Source organism: Musa acuminata, chromosome BXJ2-6, assembly GCF_036884655.1.
Source record: "Musa acuminata AAA Group cultivar baxijiao chromosome BXJ2-6, Cavendish_Baxijiao_AAA, whole genome shotgun sequence".
NCBI classification, from domain to species: Eukaryota; Viridiplantae; Streptophyta; class Magnoliopsida; order Zingiberales; family Musaceae; genus Musa; species Musa acuminata.
This window is the reverse complement of record NC_088343.1, coordinates 3,362,501-3,387,455: the sequence shown is the minus strand read 5'-3', so window position 1 is coordinate 3,387,455 and position 24,955 is coordinate 3,362,501. Positions and strand designations below refer to the sequence as shown.

At 43.8% G+C, this 24,955-nt stretch overlaps 2 protein-coding genes across 2 annotated transcripts; both read left to right on the top strand.

The window, feature by feature from the left end:
- Window positions 1–3,166: 3,166 nt before the first annotated feature.
- Window positions 3,167–5,908, top strand: LOC135613586 (uncharacterized). Its single transcript, XM_065110609.1, has 5 exons — window positions 3,167–3,301; window positions 3,388–3,647; window positions 3,712–4,456; window positions 4,613–5,392; window positions 5,684–5,908. The coding sequence occupies exons 1-5, from the start codon at window positions 3,167–3,169 to the stop codon at window positions 5,906–5,908; spliced, it is 2,145 nt and encodes a 714-aa protein (XP_064966681.1).
- A 7,559-nt stretch (window positions 5,909–13,467) lies between these two features.
- LOC135614260 (probable protein phosphatase 2C 11) lies at window positions 13,468–21,372 on the top strand. The gene is made up of 9 exons (XM_065111418.1): window positions 13,468–13,492; window positions 17,058–17,166; window positions 17,338–17,491; window positions 19,166–19,291; window positions 19,409–19,532; window positions 19,613–19,689; window positions 19,814–19,866; window positions 20,568–20,622; window positions 20,916–21,372. The coding sequence occupies exons 3-9, from the start codon at window positions 17,339–17,341 to the stop codon at window positions 21,057–21,059; spliced, it is 732 nt and encodes a 243-aa protein (XP_064967490.1). The 5' UTR covers window positions 13,468–13,492; window positions 17,058–17,166; window position 17,338; the 3' UTR covers window positions 21,060–21,372.
- Window positions 21,373–24,955: the final 3,583 nt, after the last annotated feature.

Genomic DNA, 24,955 nt, shown 5'->3' with positions numbered 1-24,955 from the left:
TAAAGAAAAAATTAGACTTACCTGAAGAACTAAGTGAAAATAATCATAATTGGACGCAGCAGTGGTGGAGAAAACCAGCAAGAAAGCAATGGTGGAGAAAACCAACAAGAAAGGGAGGACGAGAGGTGTCATGCTTCGACGAGTTAGGCTTTTTGGCACGTCGGAAGGCTTCTCCTTTTCTGTATATGATCATCACAAGATTGCATAAACATTACCGGTTAGCATGCTTGAGGTGGGTTTAATTAATTATCTACAAAATAGATACATAATTGAAAGAGAAAGAAGAAACAAAAAAACTTAGGTTAGGTTTAATTATCTATAATTATCTATAGGTCATTTGCATGTTTCTTTCTATGCATAGAGATATTCTTTTGCAGAGAGAAAATAGTCCTCTCTCCTAGAAATAGAGAAAGACAGTTGGCTTTGAATCATCAAAGATTGAACTCCCGCAGGAGCTGCTCCATGAGTAGAGAAGCTTTGATCGTTTGGACCGTGCCACTTGACTATTGCTGTCCTCTACATCTGCAATAGAGCCTCACAAAGAAGAATTATGAGAGCTTTCTTCGATGCATAGCCAATCTTTTTCCCATTGTTCTGGCTCTTGAGCTACAGTAAGGTCGATTCCAAACTAGAATTTGATGGTTTGATCAGACCTTTGATACAAAGCTTGATCTTTGATCAATCCTCATGAAGAAGCCAGGCTTGACTACAATATAAACCCCTAATGCAAGGAAATTAATTGTGCCCTATGCTGCCTCTCTAGTTAGAATAGCTGTTCTGATTAGGTAAAAGATTGCTAGAAAAAATTGATGAGAAAGACCCTCAAATGTTAAGAAATAAGTGTAAATTCTAAAGATCTACAAGGACACTGGATATGTATTCCATAGGTCTATTTTATGTGAAAGGTACAATTAATAGCCCCGCATAGGTTTTGTGTTTCAATTAATTGGGTTTTGTTGCTAGATTAAATTTCATAAGGTGTGTTGTTGATGCATATATATATATATATATATATATATATATATATATATATATATATATATATATATATATATATATATATATATATATATATATATATATATATAATGATATATGGTTATAAAAGTTCATTAGTGTGCTATAATTTTTATATATGCATATAAATATTTTAAATTATTCTGACGTATAAATTTATATGTTGATTTTGTATATACTATGTTATTGGGTTATGCTTGCTAAAGAAATTAAAGATAAGGTATTTACTGTTAAATGTATTATGCTCACCTAAATAAAGCTATAAAAACTTATACTTACCGAGTGATTATCTACTATATATTATATTTTGTACGTGAGGATACTAGTAGTCCATCCAAGTGATTTGGTATGGAAATAAGCATGTGTGAGCCCATGCCAACATAAATATGAACGATGACTTATGAATATTTTTATATGTATAAAATTTGGACTTTGTATTTTTCTTTTAGTTAGATATTATAATTATGTATAAATATTCAAATTACTATATACAAGGAAAAGTTTATTATTTTATTTAGTAAATTAGCATATTTTATTTTAAAGATTGTTTACTTTTAGTCATTCATATAGGGCTTGTGTAGAACTAGATGTAGATTGTTAATAATTTATATTAATATAGTCATTCATATAGATTGTTTACTTTTAGTCATTCATATAGGGCTTCACACAATTAATGTAGTCATCCAGATTATTTCCATTCATTTATAATTTAAAATTACCTTAATTAGATCTTCCTTATTTGTATTGATCCATTTGTTTGTTTGTGCAATATGATTAAGGAAATAATTAAAAAATTTATGACTAAGAAAATATCTAAATTCTATTTTCTTATTGGTTTGGGCAAGTTAAGAATTAAATTAATTAATTAATTTATTTATTTATATAAAAAAGTGATTTTTAAAAATTTCCTTAGGGGAAATCTTCTCCTCCTAATGGCTTTGCTCCTCTTCCTTCCCGAGGAGGTCAGGCTCCTATTTTATTTATCACTAGTGGAGAGGAGTCTAGCAGTGGGAAGATCGAGGGAACTCCATTTCGAATAAGGTATATCTTCTATCTTTTATCAATTTATTATATATATATAAATATTAGTCAAATGATATTAAGGTTTATAAATTTTGAATTATATATAAAAAAAAATTTAAAAATTAAAATTATCCTCTCTGTAGCTGCAGTTGCATTCATAAGAAATATTTGATGGGATTAGGTTAGATTATTCCTAATTTAATTCAATATAGGCATAGTTGACACCCAAGGGACTTGATCATTAATTAAATTATCTCCGATGATCTGGGGATGCAATTCAACCTAAAATGCAGCCCCATTTAGCAAGATGGTTAAGCATTATCATCTTGTTATTGCATCAAGATAGTAGTCGAAGTTGATTTAGTTTTTATGTGTTACTTTTTCTTTAATCAAGTTGAAAACACTAATCAAGAATCAAAATTTATAAATCTGGTAAATCAAACTCGAGAAAGAACGAACAGAACACAATTGAGAGGGAAACTAGAGGAGAAGAGAGAGATCGGCGTACCTCTAAAAGGCAGAAGATTAGGAGAAGAGAGAGATCGGCGTTCCTCCACGTTATAGAGCTCATATATATATCATGCAGCGTTCGCTCTTTTGGAAAATTATTCCCCGTTAAGTTCTAGAAAGTGTCATTATTTCCCATTATGATGAAATTATTCCCCGTTAAGTTCTAGAAAGTGTCATTATTTCCCATTATGATGTATATTTTTATCATACGACACATTCTTTTCTTATATTTTAGAGATTTTATATTGAAAATGGGTATTTTTGTATTCATTTCCAAATCGATATAATAAGTTATTACCTTGTTGCATTAGCAGAGGTTGACTCGCTACTCTGGGCTTGAAGACAAGACGGATTTCTTAGTTGTTTCCGCCATCTTTACGTGATTCGCCCTCTCTCTTTCTCCGGGGTCGCTGAAGTTATGAGAGTCGGTTCAGGGAGAGTTCAGTTGGTGCAGGCGCAATAAGCAAGACGTGTTAACGTAAGAGTCACTTCATGCCCGATGGTGAAATCCACATACACGTGTCCACAAATCAACTATCCCCATTGATAAGGGTAAAAATGGCGATGTAATGCGCCATGACGTCAGTCATACCTGGGCGACGTCCTGCCCGAGGAAATGCGTATTAACGCCGACTTGATATGCGCCAGCGTCACCCGCTCCCAGACAACGACTGAATCGTCTGACCCCACGCGCTCGGCCGAGGTAGAGGGGGACGTCGGCCGAAGCTCGCCCATACCCTACGACAGTTCGGTTCTCCACGCAACCCCAGTGGCGATGTCAGACGCCATCGGAGGTACAGTCCTACTCCTGCTGGCAGCCACATTAGGTAACATCAGACGGTCAAGATCGGTTCGGAGCTGCCCGAGCGGGAACGAAAGCAGCTCGTCAGCCTCCTGCGGGAAAACGCCGACATCTTCGCCTGGTCCCCATCTGATATGATGGGCGTCGATTCGGAGGTTGCACAACATCGCCTCAACATTTCGCCTGATGCTCGCCCGGTAAAACAGAAACCCAGACGGCAGGCCCCTGATCGGCAACTCGCCATACGAGGAGAAGTGGGCCGACTCTTAGCGGCAGGCTTCATAGAAGAAGCCAGGTACCCACAATGGCTATCCAATGTAGTCCTCGTGAAAAAATCCAATGTGCGTTGATTACACCAGTCTCAACAATGCATGCCCAAAAGACTGCTACCCCCTTCCAAAGGTCGACCAGTTGGTCGACGCGACGGCTGGACACGCCCGCCTCTCCTTTATGGACGCCTTCTCGGGATACAACCAAATCAGAATGGTGCCCGAAGACCAAGAGCATACAGCCTTTCTCACCGACCAAGGGGTATACTTTTACAAGGTCATGCCTTTCGGGTTAAAAAATGCTGGGGCAACATACCAGAGAACAGTGAACAAAATGTTCGCCCATCAGATCGGGCGGAACATGGAAGTTTACGTGGACGACATGATTGTAAAAAGCCAAGAGGCGGGAGCCCACCTTGCCGACCTGACTGAGGCATTCGCCACACTGCGCAAGTTCGGCATGCGACTCAACCCCGCGAAGTGTGCTTTTGGCGTCACCTCGGGGAAGTTCCTCGGGTTCATCATTCACGAAAGAGGAATTGACGCCAACCCAGAGAAGGTCCAGGCAATCATCGACATGCAGTCGCCTCGGACGATTAAAGACCTGCAGCGCCTCAACGGGAGGCTCTTCGTCATGTCTCATTTCCTCGCCCGGTCGGGCGATCGCTGCCTCCCCTTCTTCAGGGCGCTAAAGAGCCCGAAGAATTTTCAGTGGACGGCGGAGTGCGAGGAAGCCTTCAAACAAATAAAGCAGAACTTGGCCAACCTCCCCCGGCTTGCATCAGTTTCTCCCGGCGAGAAGCTGGGCCTCTACCTGGCTGCCTCCCAGCACGCAGTCAGTTCCGTTCTGATCAAAGAAAATTCTGACGAATAGCTTCCGATCTACTATGTCATCCATGTCCTAAGCGGGCCCGACAAGCATTACCTGCCGATTGAGAAGCTCGTGCTCGTGCTTGTGCTGTCAACCCGGAAGTTACGCCCCTATTTCTAGGCTCACCCGGTGGAGGTCATCACCGACCAACCGCTTCGGCAAGTCTTATCTAAATTTGATGTTGCAGGGTGGCTCCTCAAATGGGCGGTGGAACTCGGCGAACATGACATACGATACGTGCCCAGGACCGCCATTAAAGTCCAGTCTGTGGCCGACTTCATCACTAAATTAACCCAGGTCGCAGACGGGGATCTCGTTCAACCTCCCGAAGCATGGGTCCTACACGTGGACGGATCGGCCAATTCAAAGGGTGCCGGCGCAGGGCTTGTGCTGCTAGCTCCCGACGGACGCTTGTTCGAGCGCTCCCTCCGCTTCGGGTTCCAAGCCACCAATAACGAGGCGGAATATGAGGCGCTCCTGGCAGGACTCAGGTTGGCCCTCGAAATGCAAGTGGCTACCATACACGTCCTCACCGACTCGCAGCTGGTAGCCGAGCAACTCAGCGGCGGATACGAGGCTCGGGACCCAACCATGGCAAAGTACCTAGCACAGGTGAGGAACCTAACCGCCAAATTCCCTCATTTTACATTATATAATATTTCGAGGGAAGAGAACGGGCCGGCCGACGCGCTAGCTAGGCTGGCGTCAAGGCCGGCCTCTGAAGCCCGGCCCGAGGTCGAGGTGCTCCCCGCCCGTGCCATAGAAATAGCAGCTGCGGCCTCAGGCAGCATGCCGACCACATGGGTACAGGAGCTACTACGCTTTAAACGAGACGGGACCCTTCCTCCCGACGAGGTTGCGGCTCGGCACCTGCGTCGTACGCATGCGTGGTACTCCGAGGTGAGTGGACGTCTCTATAAGTGGTCCTTCACATACCCCCTCCTATGATGTTTGGAGCCCGACGAAGCTCAGATGGTTCTGGCCGAGATCCACGAGGGAGTCTGCGGGGAACACATCGGCGGGCGAACCCTGGCACACAAAATACTTCGCCAAGGTTACTACTGGCCGACCATGTGCCGGGACGCGAAGGCTTATGTGCAGCGGTGCAATTCTTGCCAAAAACACGCTCGCACGCCCCGGTAGTCGGCGGTCCCGCTCACCCCCATCGATTGCGCATGGCCATTCGTGCAGTGGGGTTTGGACCTGCTCGGACCCTTCCCGCCAGCCGCAGGTCAGCGGAAGTACATCATCGTGGGAGTGGATTATTTCACGAAGTGGGTTGAGGCCGAACTGTTGGCGACGATAGCGGAGCGTCAAATTGAAAAGTTCGTGTGGAGGAACCTGGTGACCCGGTTCGGCCTGCCCAAAACCATCATTACTGATAACGGGCCTCAGTTCGCCAGTAGAAGATTCTAGGAATTCTGTGCCAGCCACGGTATCAAGCTAAGGTTCAGCTCGGTGGCTTACCCTCAGACGAACAAGCTAGCGGAGGTAACCAATCGGTCCATTCTAGACGGGCTCAAAAGAAGGGTGTCCGTAGCCCGATCGGCCTGGACGGACGAACTCCCAAGCGTCTTATGGTCATTACGCACCACCCCCAAGATCGCGACTGGAGAGTCCCCCTACAGCCTAGCGTTCGGAACCGAAGCTGTCCTGTTGCCCGAGGTAGCCATTGCCACCCTTCGAGCAAGAAACTATGACGAGGAAACCTCAAACGAAGGACTTCGAGCCAGCCTCGACATGCTCGAGGAGTGACGCGCCGACGCGCACTTAAAGGCTCTCTCGTATAAAAGAGCTGTTGCAAAGGTCTACAATAGGAAGGTACGACCCCGACCAATTAAGTTAAACGACCTAGTCCTGCGCAAGACCGAGGTCAGCGACCCGACCCGAGCAAGGGGGAAGCTGGCTCTCAAATGGGAAGGACCTTATCGGGTCGTCGAGGTAATCCGACCGGGTACGTACCGGCTCGCGACAATGGACGATTCTTCTTTGCCGAGAACATGGAACGTCCAGAACCTTAAGAAGTTTTTCATCTGAGAAAGAAGAAGCTTTTTTTTCTTTTTCGCCTAGTGAAAGAAGAAGCTTTTCGTCTAAAAAAGAGGAAGTCTTTCGTCCAAGGCAAAAGAAGTTTTTCTTTCGGAGAAGAAGAAGCTTTTTCCTAGGGGAAGAAAAAGAAGACGAGCAAATACACGAGAGAAGAGAAAACCTTCTTTTATTTCAAGAAAAAGACAACTTACAAGACTTGACCCCGACTTACAGGACTTGACTCCGACTTACAGGACCTACCCCCGACCCACAGACTGACCAGCACCTCGGAGACAAAACACTCCTCTCATTCCTGCGGGGGGTCCGGCCGGTCGTCGAAAGGAACGTCCTCGGGCATATCCACCTCAAGATCCTCGGGATGGGAGGTAAAGGGATCCTCCTCCACCTCGAGGCCTAGGTGGCGCGAATGGAAGCGGGTCGTGGCGATCTGATATCCATATTCAAAAGAAACCCGCCCCGTACACGTCAGCCCAAGTTCGAACCCCTTGGACTTCTTGTAAGTCGCTATTAATTCTCGGTCCTTCTCGGGTCGGAGACGAGCCTCCTCGGCAAGCGCCTCAAAAGCCGCCCTCGCCTCCGCCTTCGCCTCCTCTAGTTTTTTGCTGAGGGTGCCCGCCTCCGTCTTCAACAAACGAAGCTCGGTCCGCTCTAGCCTTATAATTTTTTGGAGGTCGTTATTCATGGTCTTGGACGCCTTGAGCTCCGACTTGAGACGGGCCGCCTTCGCTTTCGCTTCCGCCGCGCGCTTCCCAGCAGCCGCCACGGCCTTTGGCCCAGCTCCGGCTCGAGCCTCCTCGACCTGTCGGCGAAGCTTGGCGTTGCGCCTGATAAGGTCCCCAATGACCCGGCCGGCGTCGCGCACCCTGTCCATCAGGGTCGTCGCGTAATGGAGACCCTGTAGGAAAAAAGTCGGGTCAAGAATAATAGCGTCAGGGGAGCAGCCCCGAGGTGGGAGGAGAAGCATTTACCCAGACCAAGGACTTGGCGGACTTATTGAGGAGAGCCCTCGAGGGCTGAGTGTACAGATCCCCAGCCACGTCGGGATGTAGAGCCCCTCGGAGAAAGGCCGCGGAGGAGTCCCCTTCGGCCCACACCTTGTCCCCCCGGGACAGACCTCCCCAGCGGGCAACCAGGGGATCGCCTGCCTCCCCGGTCGTGATCTCGCCCACCATCCACGCCAGGAACGGCTCCTCGTCCCTGGTAGTTAACCAGCACAGGTCGCACACGCTGGGAGGGCGAGGGCCCTTCCCAGCCACATGTTGGCTGGACCCGGCCTCACCTCAAGAGGGACCCGCTTCAGTCCCCGCGGGAGCCGCTGCCTTCGCCTTCTTCCGAGGGCGCTCGGCCTCGACCTCCAGCGGAGCGCCCTCCGAGCCGGGCAGCGGGTCGACCGACGTCGCTGAAGGCAGAGTCGGAGGCGCCTGACCGCCTAGGAGTGATCGGACACTACTAACATACCCCGAGGCATCGGACTAAGGCCCGCCTCGACCAGCCACCACTTGGTCATGCTCCGGAGGACCTAGGAGCTGGGGAGAACCTCTTTGAGCCTCCCCAGATCTCGGCGCTCTGCCTCGCTCAGGGTCGGAACGGTATTATCGATCGCCTTTGCGGACCACCGTACTCCGAAGCCCCAATCCCTTGCCCGACTAATATAAAAGAATCTCTCCTTCCATCCTTTGTTGTTAGAAGGGCCCCCCCCAACTTGGAACCCCGCCCGGGCGGATAGAAAGTATCCCCCGAGCCCCTTGGAGAGGCGATAACAAGAACGAAACAGGTTGAGGGTGCTAGTCATATGTGCCCAGCAAGCCAATCACGTGAGTGATGGCACGTGTGACTTGATACAGAATCTTTTTGCTTATTATATTTTGGCTTATATCACTTTATAACTATTGCATAAATGCATATATATATATATATATATATATATATATATATATATATATATATATATATATATATATATATATATATATATATATATATATATATATATATATATATATATATATATATATATATATATATATATATATATATATATATATATATATATATATATATATATATATATATATATATATATATATTGTGATGTCCTTGGATTTGTGCAATGGGAATCGGATCGTGATGAGATCACGATAATGAGATCGATTCACCTTTAAACACATATCCTAAATAATCTCGGTCATAGGTTACTCGAGAGGGATATCATGATAATCAGACAGACTGGTGTGTTGTATACCCGTCCATATGATGGATGCAGTTGGTCTCATAGCTGCTCGTGTAGGGACACTAGGGATACAGTATAGGTGCTCATTGGAGAATGAGTTCACTGATTGATCCGCTTACGGAATGCTGGATTATTGATGATGCCTTATTGTCAGACAACAATTCCATAGTCCTAGTGGTGTATCTGGTCCTTAGACTTGAGACACCAAGGATGTCCTGTATGAGTGCTCCACTCTTTAATACCAGACTTATAGGTTTGGTTGTCCCAGATCTAGTACAACTGGTTATTGGGAGTGGTAATCGACCTTACGAGGGCTATTGAGTGTCGATAGAGGATCATCCACTCTCGGCGTCATGAGAGGAATATCCCATGTGTTCTTGCCTAGACAAATCCCTGGCCAGGGTCATTCGGGTTGAGAGAGAAAGAGTTCTCCGGGAGAATCCGATTAGAGCGAGACTCGAGTAGAAACCGTATGGGTCTGACAACACCATGCTCGATATACGGTCTCTGGGATATTAGATGGATGAGGGATTATAGGTACACGATAATTGAGGACAAACAGGTCCAATGGATTGGATTCCCCTGTATCGTTTGGGGACTACGGCGTAGTGGCCTAGTACGTCCGTAGTCGATGAGTCGAGTGAATTATTACAGAGATAATAATTCACTGAGTTAGAAGGAGTTCTGACAGGTATGACTCATGGCCAGCTCGATATTGGGTCTAGAGGGTCACACACATATGGTAGGCATTGCGATGAGTAGAGGTTCGGATATGAGATATCCGACGGAGCCCTTATCTTATTGGATGCAGATCCAATACCCACTAGGGGAGGACCCATTAGGGTTTGACAAGGGACCTCTATAAATAGGAGGGATTCAGAGCCTCATAGGCTAGAGCCTTTGCTTGCCTTTCCTATTTTCCTCTCCCTCTCCACCTTAGAGTAGGCTTGGAGTTTTGAGGAGCGTCGTCGCAACCCTGCCGTGTGGATCATCGCTAGAGAGGACGCTTGACCTCCTTCACCCTCTCCTAAGGATATGCAAGGAAACATGGATATACGATCTCCCTTGGTAACACAATCTACTCTATACGCAATTTTAAGTTTCGTGGATTTTACGCACCAATCTTCGCACGACGACGAACATCTATTTGGGAATCGGGGATTTTATTTTCTTGTTCTTCCGCTACGCATGTGATGTCGCCCCCAAGATTTCCCAACAGAGGGTGGGGGTGATTTTGGCGTAGTGACATTCCCCCAGGAACACCACCAGGTAACGCCAGGAGTTCGGCGCCACCTGGGACGACGAAATTCGCCAGAAGGAAATACAAGACACGATTAGTGGGTGAAGAGGAAAGTGCAGACCCGCCTCCAGGGCGTCTAGGGTCAGCGCGAAACCCTGCGGAACTGGGTCATACGCCCGTTGTCCCGGTTCAGGGGCACTAAGGATGTGGTCCTCCGGGATACTATAGCGCTCTCGGAGTCCCCCCAACAGTGACCCACTCACGGTGGAGTCATCGTCGTGCAGCCACATCAAGGCCTCCAGGGCCCGCGCCACCTCCCCATCAGAGGATTCCACAGGAGACGTCGGAGGACGTCCCCCCTCAGCTACATGAGAAGGGGAAGAAGGAGGGGGAGAAGAAGACGACATCTCAACTGACCTTAACGGAGAGGAGCTACGAGGAAAGGAAGGACGACCCAGGAAGCGGGGAAGAAAACGGAAAAGGGGACGACGGGACCCGAAGAAGGAGACTCAGCGACAAAAGATAAAATTGAAGCCGGGCATCCGCTATTTAAAGGAGATATCCCGCCAGAACCAGTGCCCGTTCGCCTCCCGAGAATGGGCGGCAGCCCACCCGCGCACATGCGTAACCGTCACGTCGCGTAAGAAATGCCAAAAAATGCTCCGCCTTAATGAAAGCCTGACGTGGCAGCCCCGTTGAAGCGGCAGCGCACTGACGCCTTGATCTCAACGCCCGAAAGCGTGTAGCAAAAGCAACCCGCTCCACCTTAGAAAATAAGTAAAAAACGGTAGTTCTCCACCCCCGCTACTGCTAAATGGACAAGGAGGGAAAATGGCACAAGCAGCTTCTCGGCTCCATACTCTCTGAGACACACCTGCGCGGCCTGCCAGCCTGCGTCGTGCTCCTCGGCTTCGTGCTTCCCGAGACACACCTGCGCGGCCTGCCCGCATGCGTCGTGCTCCTTGGCTCCATACTCTCCGAGACACCCCTGCGCGGCCTGCCCTCCTGCGTCGTGCTCCTCGGCTCCATGACCCCCGAGTCCACCTCTACTCGGCATGTCCGACTGAGTCATACTCCTCGATTGCATGTTACTCGGGACCACGCCTGCGCGTTCAGCCCGCCTGCGCCGTGCTCCTCGGTTGCGTGTTGCCCGAGACCACACCTGCGCGGCCTGCCCGCCTACGTTGTGCTCCTCGATTACACGTTGCCCGAGACCACACCTGCGCGACTTGCCCGCCTGCGCCGCGCTCCCCGGTCGCATGCTCTCCGAGACCCCGATCTCTGCTCGGCTTCCCAACTGAGTTGTGCACCTCGGCCGCATGTTGCCCGAGACCACACATACGCGGCCAGCCCGCCTGCGTCGTGCTCCTCGGCTCCATGCTCCCCGAAACCACACCTGCGCGGCCAGCCCACTTGTGTCGTGCTCCTTGGCTCCATGTTCCGTGAGACCACACCTGCGCGGCCTGCCCGCCTGCGTCGTGCTCCTCGGCTCCATACTCTCCGAGACACCCTTGCGCGGCCTGCCCGCCTGCGTCATGCTCCTTGGCTCCATGACCCCCGAGTCCAACTCTGCTCGGCTTGTCCGACTGAGTCGTGCTCCTTGGTTGCATGTTACTCGGGACCACGCTTGCGCGTTCAGCTCGCCTGCGCCGTGCTCCTCGGCTGCGTGTTGCCCGAGACCACACCTGCCCGCCCTACCCGCCTGCGTCGTGCTCCTCGGTTACACGTTGCCCAAGACCATGCTTGCGCGACCTGCCCGCCTACGCCGTGCTCCCCGATCGCACGCTCTCCGAGACCCCGATCTCTGCTCGGCTTCCCGATTGAGTTGTGCACCTCGGCCCCATGTTGCTCGAGATACACCCGCGCGGCCAACCCGCCTACGTCGTGCTCCTCGGGTCTGCGGAACCAGCCCACCAGAAGAAAGAAGCCATGCATCGAACCCCTTGCGTACGACAACCGACGCATAGCTCCTTTCGGGGGGGGGGGGGGGGAATATGATAAGGGTAAAAATGGCGATGTAATGCGCCATGATGTCAGCCATACCTGGGCGACGTCCTGCCCGAGGAAATGCGTATTAACGCCGACTTGATATGCGCCAGCGTCACCCGCTCCCAGACAACGACTGAACCATCTGACCCCGCACGCTCGGCCAAGGTAGAGGGGGACATCGGCTGAAGCTCGCCCATACCCTGCGGCAGTTCGGTTCTCCACGCAACCCCAGTGGCGATGTCAGATGCCATCGGAGGTACGATCCTACTCCCGCTGGCAGCCACATCAGGTAACATCAAACTCATCTATAAATATCTCAGAGTTCTAAACGAACAAGGGGAGAAAAGACAAGCACAATGCACTCGGAGGTATCTCTTCCTCCAAAACCTTCTCCACATCGCTGACTTGATCGTCGGAGGGGTCAGGCCGAGCTTCCGACCCGACCTGTGTGCAGGTGCGAGACGACGTCGCCTCTTCCCGACGCTGTGGCAAAGCTCTCCACCCGACGCGACATCCCGACCCGACCACCGTGACCGACCGCCAGGAGACCTCAAGGGACGCTACGCAAGATCCCCGCCATTCGGACTTCCCCGAACAAGCCGCGTCGGCCCCAAGGCCACGACTAAAAAAGTTGTTTACACCAACACCCATCAAGGTTTCAGGGGTGATTCAGTCTTGTCAACAGGCAGAGTCAAAATAATTACGCACCCAGAGTCCCGCATGGCTGAATGTAACTGGAGATGAGACGTGGAGCCCATGAGAGAGATGGGTGCGAGGGTGAGTCATTTAGTGCGACGTGTAGCAGACAAGAAATATTTATCTGGGACAAAATAAAAGAAAGGATTTCCCCACCGGTTAATTTGAGACAGAAGTCTGCCCTCGTTATTGTTGGAGGTTATACTGAGCTTCTTACGGACCGACCGTTTTCCTCCAATTGTATAGCAGGTATGATTTGCGAGTAGATCATCAGATGTAAGAAAAAGATTTTTATGATGAAGTTGCGGCCACATAGATCACATTTGGACCGACCAACCCTTTCCCCCATTCCTATTTGTCGTAAACCCAAACCCGCACGTACCAAATAGCCTGTCTCTCTCTCTCTCCGATCTTTGCACACTGTATTTGGTCGGTTCCTCCGCCCTCCAACTTGGAGCTGCGAATTCGATCTCGCCTTCCTTCGTTTTGCACCCGCGGCGCCCGGATTCGAGCCGGGCCGTCGAAACCCTAGCGCCCCCCCCCCCTCCGCCCCAAACTTTGGGCGCCGGAGCGGAGGGCGATGGCGGCGGAACTGGGGCAGCAGACGGTGGAGTTCTCCGCCCTTGTGCGACGAGCCGCGGAGGATTCCTACCTCGCCCTCAAGGAGCTGGTGGAGCGGTCCCGGGCGCCGGAGGACCAGCGATCCGACTCCGAGAAGAAGATAGACCTCCTCAAGTTCATCGCCAAGACTCGGCAGCGGATGCTCCGCCTCCATGTGCTCGCCAAGTGGTGCCAACAGGTGATTCTCGTCGTCGTCTTTTTTTTTTTTTTTGCTTCTTTATTGCTCGCTGTGAACTGGTTTTTTGCCTAGGGTTTCTGAATGTGTTCCTTCTTGAGTGCCTCTAGGCTCCGGTAGATGGAAAGCCGCTTCATTTCTTAATCCATGGTACGGATTTAGTCTAGTGTCTGGATTAGTAGTTTATCTGGGGATGATCCTGGAAACCTAGTTCCAAACTGGTAGTCAGTCTTGGTGAATTTGGCGTTTTGGATATGCAAGGTTACAATAAGTGCAGCTTATTTCAGTTTTCTGGAGTGTTTTTCCCCCCTCCCTTTTAATGCATTTTAGCAACAATATGAAATTTATTAGTTTGTGATGTAGTACAACACGCTTTGTGCTCTAACAATTTTTTTCTACTAACCCCAAATGCTACAACATCATTAAATCCTTAGTCTATTTGTATGTATTAATAGTTAAAAAATAGCAGATTATGTTTTGATGCAATTTAAGATGTAGCTAAATCCTTGAAGGTGAATTGTAAAATTAGAGAAATTTGTTGGAACCATTATTTTGAGAATTTTCTCATTGGTGTTCTATATACTATTCTCAATCTTTGACATTTTTTATTTGAGACTGATTGTATCCTAAATTAGTAAGATGCTCTATAACTTTAGGAACCAAGTGAGTCGTTTTTATATGGTGCAGAAAATATTTCTCATGATTCACAACATATTAAAGCTTTGTTGTCTAGACATGTTAGGAGAAATATTCCATAAAGCACAGATTAAGGCTGTAAGTTGGGCAGTTTGGGTTTATTAGAGGTAAAACTTTATTGACCAAAGGTGATCACCCTCACCGCATGATGAACCCAATGTAATTTCTGAACTAGCATGATAAACATGTACCTAATTCGAGGTGGAATCAAATTGATTCTCAAGGTATTAATGTCAGAAAAAGAAGTAAGCCACTGCATTCAATTTGTAAATGTTAATTGACAAAGCATGTTGTGCTTTTAATTGTCATTATCTAAATGTACAACTTTCCAGAAAGGTTGCATACTTTTTATGTTTGAATGAATTTTTTTGGAGCCTTCACTGGTAACCTTATTATAAATTCCTTTGTGACATTATGCTTCTTGATTTTTTGGAGTCTTTTTTATTCACTTTGTCACTTGTTTTGCATCCAGCATTTTCTTTAAATTAAGCTCAGAATCTGACTTGAAGATGGTGGTCTGTGCATTTATTCATTTGTTTGATGATCAATGTCAAAGTAGTCTTGTAAACTTTTGAGATGCCTTATTATATAATTAAATTGTTGGCTCACGTTGTGTATCACATTAGATGACTGATTTGATCTTGAACTGGCATGGTTTAGGCAAAGTTCACGTATGGCATTTATAACACCTTGCCAGAGAACTATAATCTTAAGCCTGGACAAACATTCAAGTGAAAGCATAAAGAGTCTTGAATTAGCAAAATGATTGTTCTGTAACAGTCATTACAACTCATGAGCTTTATGAATGCCATTTGTTTTGTCTGATACAAGATAGTGTTCCTAATTATAGTTTGGTCTGTGACCTAGTTTCCATTCTCATATTACTGAAATGGCAACTTATGCACATGATTGTCGATATACTCAAATTGGGCTCCTTCATGGAGAGAACTTCAAAATTTTAATAACATGGAGATGGAGGGCTGGGAAAGCATTTACATAAAATATTCTAATGTATTTGTCGATCTCGTCTTTTTGCAATCTCCCAATTTGACTGTGACATAGTCTAATTTAGATATATCTTAACCTTGAAGATGATCTTCCAGGAAATCTTTAAGAATTTAGGTGAAGGGTAAAAGTATAATGGCTGTTCTCTTGGTAGAAGTTTTGGAGGACAATTAAGATATAGTTATCTAGTCTAGTGTTGAAAACTTTATCATGTACATGTTTACAACTTTTAGTGGTCGATTCCGAGGTTGTCTTTTACATTGTCCAATTTGCTCAAATGGAGCCTACGATTGATGCACTAGTTGGCATGTGTTGACGTGTGGCTTGCCATAAAGGTTCCCATGCATGCTAGGCTGAGTCACACTCAAGCAACTCTTCACATGTGGAGGTTGGCTTAGGTTCTTTTTCATTGCAAAGGCTTCGTGTGCTACAAAGGTTGTGACATGCTCTGCTGCTACAGACAACATCCTTCCATTGCACACACAAATGAACTCTTATTGGAGGCTTTTTTGCTGCATGTTATTTAGAAACACTTTTTGTCAAATTTAGTTGCCTGACTATGAGTACATACTAAACACTAAACACAACTTGCTCAGTTATTTACTTTGGTTTGGAGGGAAATATGATGAATAAGTTTTGTTGTTTAAATAGATAATTTGCATTGATATTCGAGTTTCAAAGTTTTACAAAAATTAGACTATTATATAATATAATATAATATAATATAATATATTATATTGGGAGAATTGCGCATAAGGATTTTTTATGGTCTAAACTGATTTAATTATAATGTTTTTAGTAATATATATAAAAAATATTATAATTTAATGTTAAAAAATAATATAAGGTATTATTGAAAAGATTATAATTAGATCGATCCATAAAAAAAGAAAAATAAAGGAAAGAAAAAATAATAGGTGGTTTTGGCTATCAAATTACAGATATTTAAGGTATTAGGTACCAAATAAGTTATTAGAGAATTATGAAAATAATAGATTTTTTGGAAATTCGCCACATTATTTTTTCTCTCTTCCCGCTGACTTGTGCGGATGGCCGTCGGAATTCTTTATATTCTCCTACTTTCAACTTGTCGAGCACTCAAGGCTTATCCGCCACGTGGCGACAAGAGAAACAAGGGACTAAGTCACCCGTGATAACTCTACGGATGATGTGGGAGCTGCGCAGTTGGCGAGGTGTGAGTGACCCCTGAGACACGATACATCGGTCAGATTGGTCTTCATTGCTGACGTGGGTTGTGCTGTTATACGACTATACATAAAGTAATGAAAGGAACACGATGTCATGCAAAATTAATTTTGGGCATTTAACATAGCTATAGTAGAAATGCTTGACAAATATGGTCTATAAATCAATAAATTGTAGTTGCAAGGATTAGTAATCATGGTAATGCTTGTATTGAAAATTGGCTAAACTAAATTGTTATTACTTACAACTTTATCAGAATAATTGCTTATATTTACTTTAGAGAGCTCAAACTTGACTGAAAATGCACATCTGTAATCCAATTCACTATTATTGCTTCACTTTTCTTTACATTTGAGACACTGGTGACATTTTCTGACATAATTGAATCCTCTATACAAGAGCCTAGATGACCTGAAAACTAATATAATTTGTCTACACAAACAGTTCCTTCTATGTTAAGGTTGTGATTGTCAGACTCATAGTGTCCTGTTACTTGGTGCATGTTGTTGTATTTTCCTCACTACAAGAAATGATTTTCTATACTAGATTTGATTTGTACAGTGACTCTGCTTCATCACTTGTTTTCCTTGTCTTTTTTATCTCAGATGTAGTAATATTGCAACTATTAACCAATTCTTACTGAGGTAATATGTTGTTTCAGGAAAAGTAGTAGCCAAATTCTGTGCAAAATACCTGCACGCTCAAATTCTCAAGTATGAGCCTCAGTTGGGTGGTGATTTATCTGCTTCAGTACAAAAAGCATTTTTAAGGTAACATATGATGCTACTATTGTCTTCCAATATCTGTAGTTTTGAGTTGAGATAAAAAATTCAGTTTTAGGCCACATATGGTATGTCATAAAGCATGTAATGTGACAAGAGAACTGAATAGATTAATTAATGTATCAATTTGTCATACATATGATTCTTGTTTTGATTCAGAATGGATGAGATGATGAAAGGACAGAGAGGATGGAGGGAATTAGCTGTACTGGGGGACAAAATGGACAAGTTCACAGGTTTAATTGAAGGATTGATATGGTCCCCAAGGGGTGGTTATTCCAGTGAACATTTAGATGAATGGGCATATGAGGAGGTGATATATTACTCTGATGATCTTCTTTAACTTTGTTCAAGATGTTATATTGTTTCATTTAATATGCTGGGGATGCCATATCTTGAATACTTTGCTTGTTTTGTTTTTGGAAGGATTGTCTTTTAATTATGTGGGTCTGAAGTTCCTTTTGTGCTGTAATATATGTGCACGAATGAAGAATCCAAAAAAAGTACAGCTGTGGAGTCTATGAAAGCATTTTTCTTTGTCATCCATCTTAGTTGTATTTTATATAATGGTTGAATTGTTCTCAGGGAAGCCAAAGTTTCAAGAATTTTTTTTTAATACCTAAATGAGCTGTTGAAGCTATAAAAGGATGGGAAAGTATTTTAGGAGATTTTGGCTGAAGCCAACTTTTCAACAGTAGTTGTTTGAGCTGTCTCTGCAGTTGACAAAGTGTTTTACAATGTTTAGGGTCTTGGTTGTCAAGGAATTGTATAACATGTTTTTCGGATGAAAATTTAAAATGTTGTGCTGTTGTTGAAGATAGAAATACAAACTTTGAGAAAGGAGGGGCAGTACATTGGGAAGAGAGATCAAAGGAGTGAAAGAACAGAGAAAGAGATTGAGAGATAATTGAGCTCTAATTTTCCCACGATATGTCACACCTCAAACTGACTTCTGTGGTTTGTGATATTGCTGTAGGTCACTTGTCTGGGTTTGGCCTCTCCTAAAATTGAACATGTCCATTAAAGTTGTTCCTTTGGCCTATAATTCACTTGGTCTGAAGTGTCTGATGAGTCCTTGTTCATCAGATTTCCCTGTTTGGAAGTTGGTTGCTTTTATATGTCCAATATAAGTGAGAAGCACAAGATTATGCATTTACTTTTTTCACATGAAATTTCTGAATTTTGTTTTGACAGAGATTTTATAAAGCTAAAATATTGTGATGGTAAAGATGTAGAAATGAAATGCTTCATAGAACATACATTTTAGAAAAAGGTCTATCCGTATTGCAAACCCAGATTTGTTGGGTAATTACCAGAACAGTGTGATACTTTAAAATATACTACATGCGTATACTTATGTTAACTTAAGACGTACTAGTTTTTGGTGTGTACCAGGTATGTCACTTCAATTCGAGTTTCATGGAACCAAAATTATTATTCAAAGTTAGGAGTATATGATGCATAATAGAGGAAAAAGGAGACTGATTCTTATTGGCAGGTGCAGAACTTAAATCGTGTATCATCTTTGCATTATATTCCTAAATTTTGTTAGAAGGCTTATATTTATGTACACAAGGCTTCTATACAGACTGAGGCAATTTGTATGTTATCTTGCACTACTAATTTACTATGGTATGTATACTCAATATCTGGCAAAAATGGTAGAAGAATTTGGCAAGTGATTGTTTGTTGTTTTTCTAATTTTCGTATGTTCCCACCATAAATTTTCTAAATATTACATACATGCTGAATATAAATTAGAGTGGTAGAAAATGCATTAGTATTAATTACCTTGTCCTAGTTTCTAAAGTTTTGTCATATTGGTTCCTTTTTTTCTGTGTCCATTGTCCTTGTCCATGTTTCATACTCAAGATCTTGTTCTTGTCGGTGCTAGTTGTTAGACTGAATCTTGAAAAGGCGTAAAGTACTATTTGCAAGTTAAGTGGATCCATTAGGAATCTTGTGACTCAAAAGAACTCTTTGTCAGGGACCACATTCTGATTTCTCTGGACCGACATCTGGAAGCACAGCTTGTGTGGCAGTCATTAGAAACAACCAACTCATTGTTGCAAATGCTGGTGATTCTCGTTGTGTACTCTCGAGGAAGGGTCGGGTTTGTCACTAAGAGAATCTCTTTCTACTGATTTGTGTTTTCATGTGCTTCAAAATTACATCATAGACAAAAAATATGCCTCAATTGTGTAGTCTTACTTCTGTTTGTTCTCTATAGGCAATTAGTTTGTCAACAGACCACAAACCATATCTTGTTGAGGAGAAGGAAAGGATCGTAAAAGCAGGTGGTTTTATTCAAGCAGGACGAATAAATGGAAGCTTAAACCTCACTAGAGCAATTGGTACTTCCTCAGTGTTTTTTAATAAAATTTGTAGGCTGCCTTATCATATGTTTTACTCTTGAGAAGCAAACTTATGGCAGGCGACATGGAATTCAAGCAAAATAAGTTTTTACCTGCTGAGAAGCAAGTTGTGACATGCAATCCAGACATAAACATTGTGAGTATACCACAGTTCCGCTTCCAATAGTGATTAAATTTAGAACCATTTGAACTATGATCCACCATATTATCATGAGTTCTATTATAAATCTCGGTATGTCATTTGTTGGCCTTCGCTGTAGGTGGAGCTATGCGATGATGATGAATTTCTCATTTTAGCATGTGATGGAGTCTGGTATGCCTTTTCAGCACCTCTTTAGCAATTGTAAATCCAAGACAACTAAATCTACTATAACTATTCTTATAATGAGATTTCCAACAATCATATATATCGTGTTTCAATTGCAACATTGACATGCCTTCATTTAAATAGTTGATAGACCATAAGCCACGGTTATAATGTTATCAATACTCTAGTGTCCATCCACAATTTAAAGAAGATAGTAATACTATTGTCTTTCATGTTTCTAGCACATCGAAGTATCAAACTACTCACACTAAATTATATGTTTATAATTCATAATAAATTTCTCAGCTATTTGTGTGCCTATGAATTCTCTTCTCTTACAAATAGAACAGTTGATGTATATTAAATTAGAGCTCAATAGCGGCAAAAGATTCATTGGATAGTATCAGTCAAGTGTTTGTGTTTGAACATTCAGCATTATTTTGTCTATGTACTTCATTGGACTGTAATAAATTTCTCATGTTTGGTTATTACCTGTTGTGCCGTTATCATCATCATCTACCAGTTCAAGAATTATGTTTCATTGTGGCTTATAACATTTATAACCGTAAGGTGTTTTTCTACATAGTCGAGTGCTCCTTGCTTAGAGATTCTAATAGAATCAGATTGAGAACTCATGCTTGCCATAGTATGTGTCCATTTGAAATACTCGTGTACTTATAGGTGTCTATTCTGATACTTTTTACCAGGGATTGCATGATAAACCAGCAACTGGTGGATTTCATCACTGAGCATATAAAAACGGTGAGGACCTTATTCTATGTTATTTTTTGATCACTTTAAGAGTATCTTTCTCGGAACCTTATGTCCAACATAAACCAATTATCCGAAGCTGTAACGTCAGTGACCTTGATTGAGGCTAACTTCAACACTTGATGGTCTCAGTAACCGAGCTCATGAAATGGACTTTTGTTTTTTGGCCAAATAGTGTATCTTAGGCTTTATACATAATGGAATAAAGCAGTTTTATTTGCCAGAAGTATATTTTGTTTTATTTATCATAATACTTTTTCTGGTGCCTATGTTGCTAACTGCAGGAGAGCTGCCTGTCTGCAGTATGTGAAAGAGTGTTGGACCGGTGTCTGGCACCATCCACCATTAGTGGAGAGGGATTGGACAACATGACGATGATACTGGTGCAATTTAATAAGCCGATCAGACCTGATGCTCCTCATACATAAAAATGATGATATGCTGGGTGAGACTGAAGTTCCAAGTGATCCTTCTATCCTGCTGTAGATTTGAAGTGTGTTGTACATAGCAATATATCCTCTTGAAGGTTGTAGCGTATACATTTGGACAAATCATCATATGGCAGTGAATTAGTTGCGGGTGATCCCAAAGTTCCCATCTTTAACCCGATAGTTAGTATCGAATGTATAAAGCACTATTCATTTGGTTTACGGAGTGCTGAAGAACTAAATGGTTGACTTTACTCTTCTCATATGACATGATGACCTATGGATAAAATCGCATGATGTGTATTTTCTTAAATTGCCTGACAATGTGTTGGTTTTTGTGGAGACAAAAGTCAGATATCTTCTTTTCTTTCAAATGCAACCTTAGTGAGGAAGACTTGATTCTCGAGACCTTAAAATAAATACAATCACAAACCTTACCACACACATTAGATGTGGAATTATTTTTTTAATATTATAATATGTTCACTGTTGCAAAAAATTTCATTCAGTTGTAAGTTTAAATAGCCTCTATTACTGAGAAGTATCAGCAAAGCCAGATTTGTGGTAGAATCAACTTATTGTTTATTGAACAAGCAAACGGCACTAGAACTTTGATGCTCGAGCTCAACAAGCTATGCAACATGTGGTAGATCGAAAGCTAGGGCAGAAAGATGTGGTAGATCGAATGCTAGGGTTGCAAGTCAAGGTAGAAAGTGTAACGTTGAAAGAAACGCAGCCTCTACTCAATTCATAAATTCCAAGAAGCTTATTGTTTACCTTTTTTTTCTGATTGTTTACCGGATTCTATATTCTATTGTGCACGCTAGAGTCACTACTAGTCTATTTGCCGTTGTGCGTTGAGCCAGCAGTAACCAGTGTTTTACTACACCATTCTATCTATATTAAAGGATAGCGATAGAATCTTCAAGGATAGCGATATTCTCTCTTCAAGGAGTCGGGGTGCGAAAGAGCAAGCAGCGGGAATAGACAAGCAAACTTCTTGTCGCCGGTGCATAAGCTGACTATGGGTGCTCTAACACTTATAGGATGGGGTGCGAGTTCCACTTGCCTGCGTGTTCTTTCGCCTAAGTGTATTAGGGGTGAGTCTTCAATCCTTTCTTTCAACCTTTCTTTCTACTGCTTGAGACTGAATTTCATGGACTTGCAACTTTCTACGGCTTTAGATACGAAACCTTCTATTTTCTACTTCTTGACCATCTACTATACTTTCCACTTAACGAGATACCTTCTACTTGACTTGATACTCAACTGGATACTTGGGTAGAGGGGAACTAATGCGTTGGGTCACGCCAGCTTTGACTTGATCTCGCGCTCAGAAATGAGTAGGATAACAATAGCTACAACTTGATTATTGGCAAGTTGGGTAGAGGGGAACTAATGCGTTGGGTCTCGCCAGCTTTGACTTGATCTCGCGCTCAGAAATGAGTAGGATAACTATAGCTACAACTTGATTATTGGTAAGTTGGGTAGAGGGGAACTAATGCGTTGGGTCACGCCAGCTTTGACTTGATCTCGCGCTCAGAAATGAGTAGGATAACAATAGCTACAACTTGATTATTGGCAAGTTGGGTAGAGGGGAACTAATGCGTTGGGTCTCGCCAGCTTTGACTTGATCTCGCGCTCAGAAATGAGTAGGATAACTATAGCTACAACTTGATTATTGGTAAGTTGGGTAGAGGGGAACTAATGCGTTGGGTCACGCCAGCTTTGACTTGATCTCGCGCTCAGAAATGAGTAGGATAACTATAGCTACAACTTGATTATTGGCAAGTTGGGTAGAGGGGAACTAATGCGTTGGGTCTCGCCAGTTTTGACTTTATCTCGCGCTCAACCTTTAGTTCCGAACCGGGGCCGTCGTACCTCTTTCATCCGAATCTCTTTCCACTCAACATTACATACAACTAACTATCTATCGACCACCACAATTCATCTGATTCCCGGCATGCGAGAGAAGTTCTCATTCCTCTCTCATCGGTGAAGAACGGCAGCAGAACCACTTTTTCCAGGGCCACCCACATCTTATCCATCTGCCGAAAGAGGGTACCGTAAGCAATACGAGCAAGCAATCAATGCCTCCCCTGGAACCTGACCTAACAGTTGATCCCGAACCGTGGGAAGATAGCACTCTTTATCCATGGAGTATTATTCCCCAGCTTTACGTACGAGTCGATCTTTAACGAAAAGAGGAAGGTCAAAGGAAGTGTGCTTTGACCATGAGACATGTACAACCTTGTTAGCGAACAAGCAAGAGAGACGAAAACAGCTGCTGTTCTACCCCCATCTCTCTCGCATCTCTCTCCATCTTTCAGCCCTTTTACAAAGTTGACTTTCGAGGAAGGGTGAGTGCTGTTATTCATCATGCATTCATATAGAGATTTGAAATAGTCTCCTCGAGACGATTGGACTCAATATTTTGTTCTTTTCTATTGGTAATTACAATAAGCTCAATGCTTAGAGAAACATTAGGATATGATTTGAAGTACACTAATCCCACCAAATACAATTGTGCAAGTGTTCACTTGGCTCCGCTCCAACTTCTCATTCATGTGGAGCTCATGCTTCCTCTTCTCGGACCATCCTTTGCCGTCTCGTCTATCTTCTGGTCCAACCCCTTGATCCTTTCCTCGCTGAACGTGTAGGTATCCGCTCCATGTGTCGCCAACGAATGCGTGGCGGCGTTCCTTGTGCTAGTTCGACCTGTAGGACTAATGGCAACCAGGGAGGGGAGGAGGACACCGACTCCGAAAGTGCGTTTCAAAGATTTCTTCCTCTCATCACCGAACGGTAGCGCCAACCAAGGCATGCCGGAGAAGAACTCCTCAAAGGAATCCTGATCCTTGTCCATGGAGATGTTGACCACCTCGAAAGCACTGCCCATGCGCTTGATCTTGTGATATTCCTCGATCATATGAGGAAGAAATCTACGGCATGTACCGAACCGGCGAGCCGAGAAGAAGAGAAGGATGGTCTTGCCAACAAGCTCCTTCATTATTGTTTATAATGATTCATAAATTTATATATGATATATGAGTTTCAAGCATATTATCATATCATATGAAAATATAAATATGTAACGATCGATGATATCTAGGATACAAACAACAACGTCTTATTTGAAAGTGATTTGGTGATATATATTGTTGATAGAGTAAAGCCTGTCTGCCTGCTAGTTGCTAGTTATAAGAAGCATGAGTAGCAGAAAGCACATGGATTATGCTTCAGATAGTAATCTCTATAGATAATTCGGTTGACTAGGCTCGAGCGGCACAGTTAATAATAAGGATGGATTTGCAGCAAATTGTGTTCAATCTCTGAGTCTGCTAGTCTATCAAAATGCATCTTTATATATTTGTTTGGGCATAGTATCTCTAAGAATGTATGCTTGCAATGAACATTTGTTTGGTCTTTATATATTTGGATGTGTGAAGTTATATCCTGTATTTGCAAGTGAAAATCCAACATTGTTGTGCTTGTTAAATCCAAACTTTCGACATCTGTATCAGACATTAGGACTGCAGATGATGCTTTCATGATCCTCTCAGCTGCATTCATAAGATAGAGAAATAGAAGAGTGAAACTAGGAAGCTACACTTTAAATGAAGTTCTAGAAGTACTAATCCTTTTATTGATAAATTGGTGCACATCTAAAAGTTAACACTTGCACAATTGTATTTGGTGAGATTAGGTTAGACTATTCCTAATTTAACCCAATCTAGGCATAGTTGACACCCAAGGGACCTGATCTCACTTAGATGATCATTAATTAAATTGTCTTATATGGTTTGGGAATGCAATTCAACCTAAAATGTAGCCCCATATTAGCAAGATGGTTAAGCATCATCATCTTGTTTGCTATCGCATGAAAAAATGCATCA

Bases quoted from the DNA above. Each gene is read 5' to 3' on its own strand.
- LOC135614260 (XM_065111418.1), top strand. From the start codon at position 17,339: ATGGATGAGATGATGAAAGGACAGAGAGGATGGAGGGAATTAGCTGTA. The intron at 19,690-19,813 runs GTGAGTATACCA...CCTTCGCTGTAG, and splicing joins GCAATCCAGACATAAACATT to GTGGAGCTATGCGATGATGA. The intron at 20,623-20,915 runs GTGAGGACCTTA...TGCTAACTGCAG, and splicing joins TCACTGAGCATATAAAAACG to GAGAGCTGCCTGTCTGCAGT.
- LOC135613586 (XM_065110609.1), top strand. From the start codon at position 3,167: ATGCGTATTAACGCCGACTTGATATGCGCCAGCGTCACCCGCTCCCAG. The intron at 3,648-3,711 runs GTACCCACAATG...TGATTACACCAG, and splicing joins GGCTTCATAGAAGAAGCCAG to TCTCAACAATGCATGCCCAA. The intron at 5,393-5,683 runs GTGAGTGGACGT...CCATTCGTGCAG, and splicing joins CGCATGCGTGGTACTCCGAG to TGGGGTTTGGACCTGCTCGG.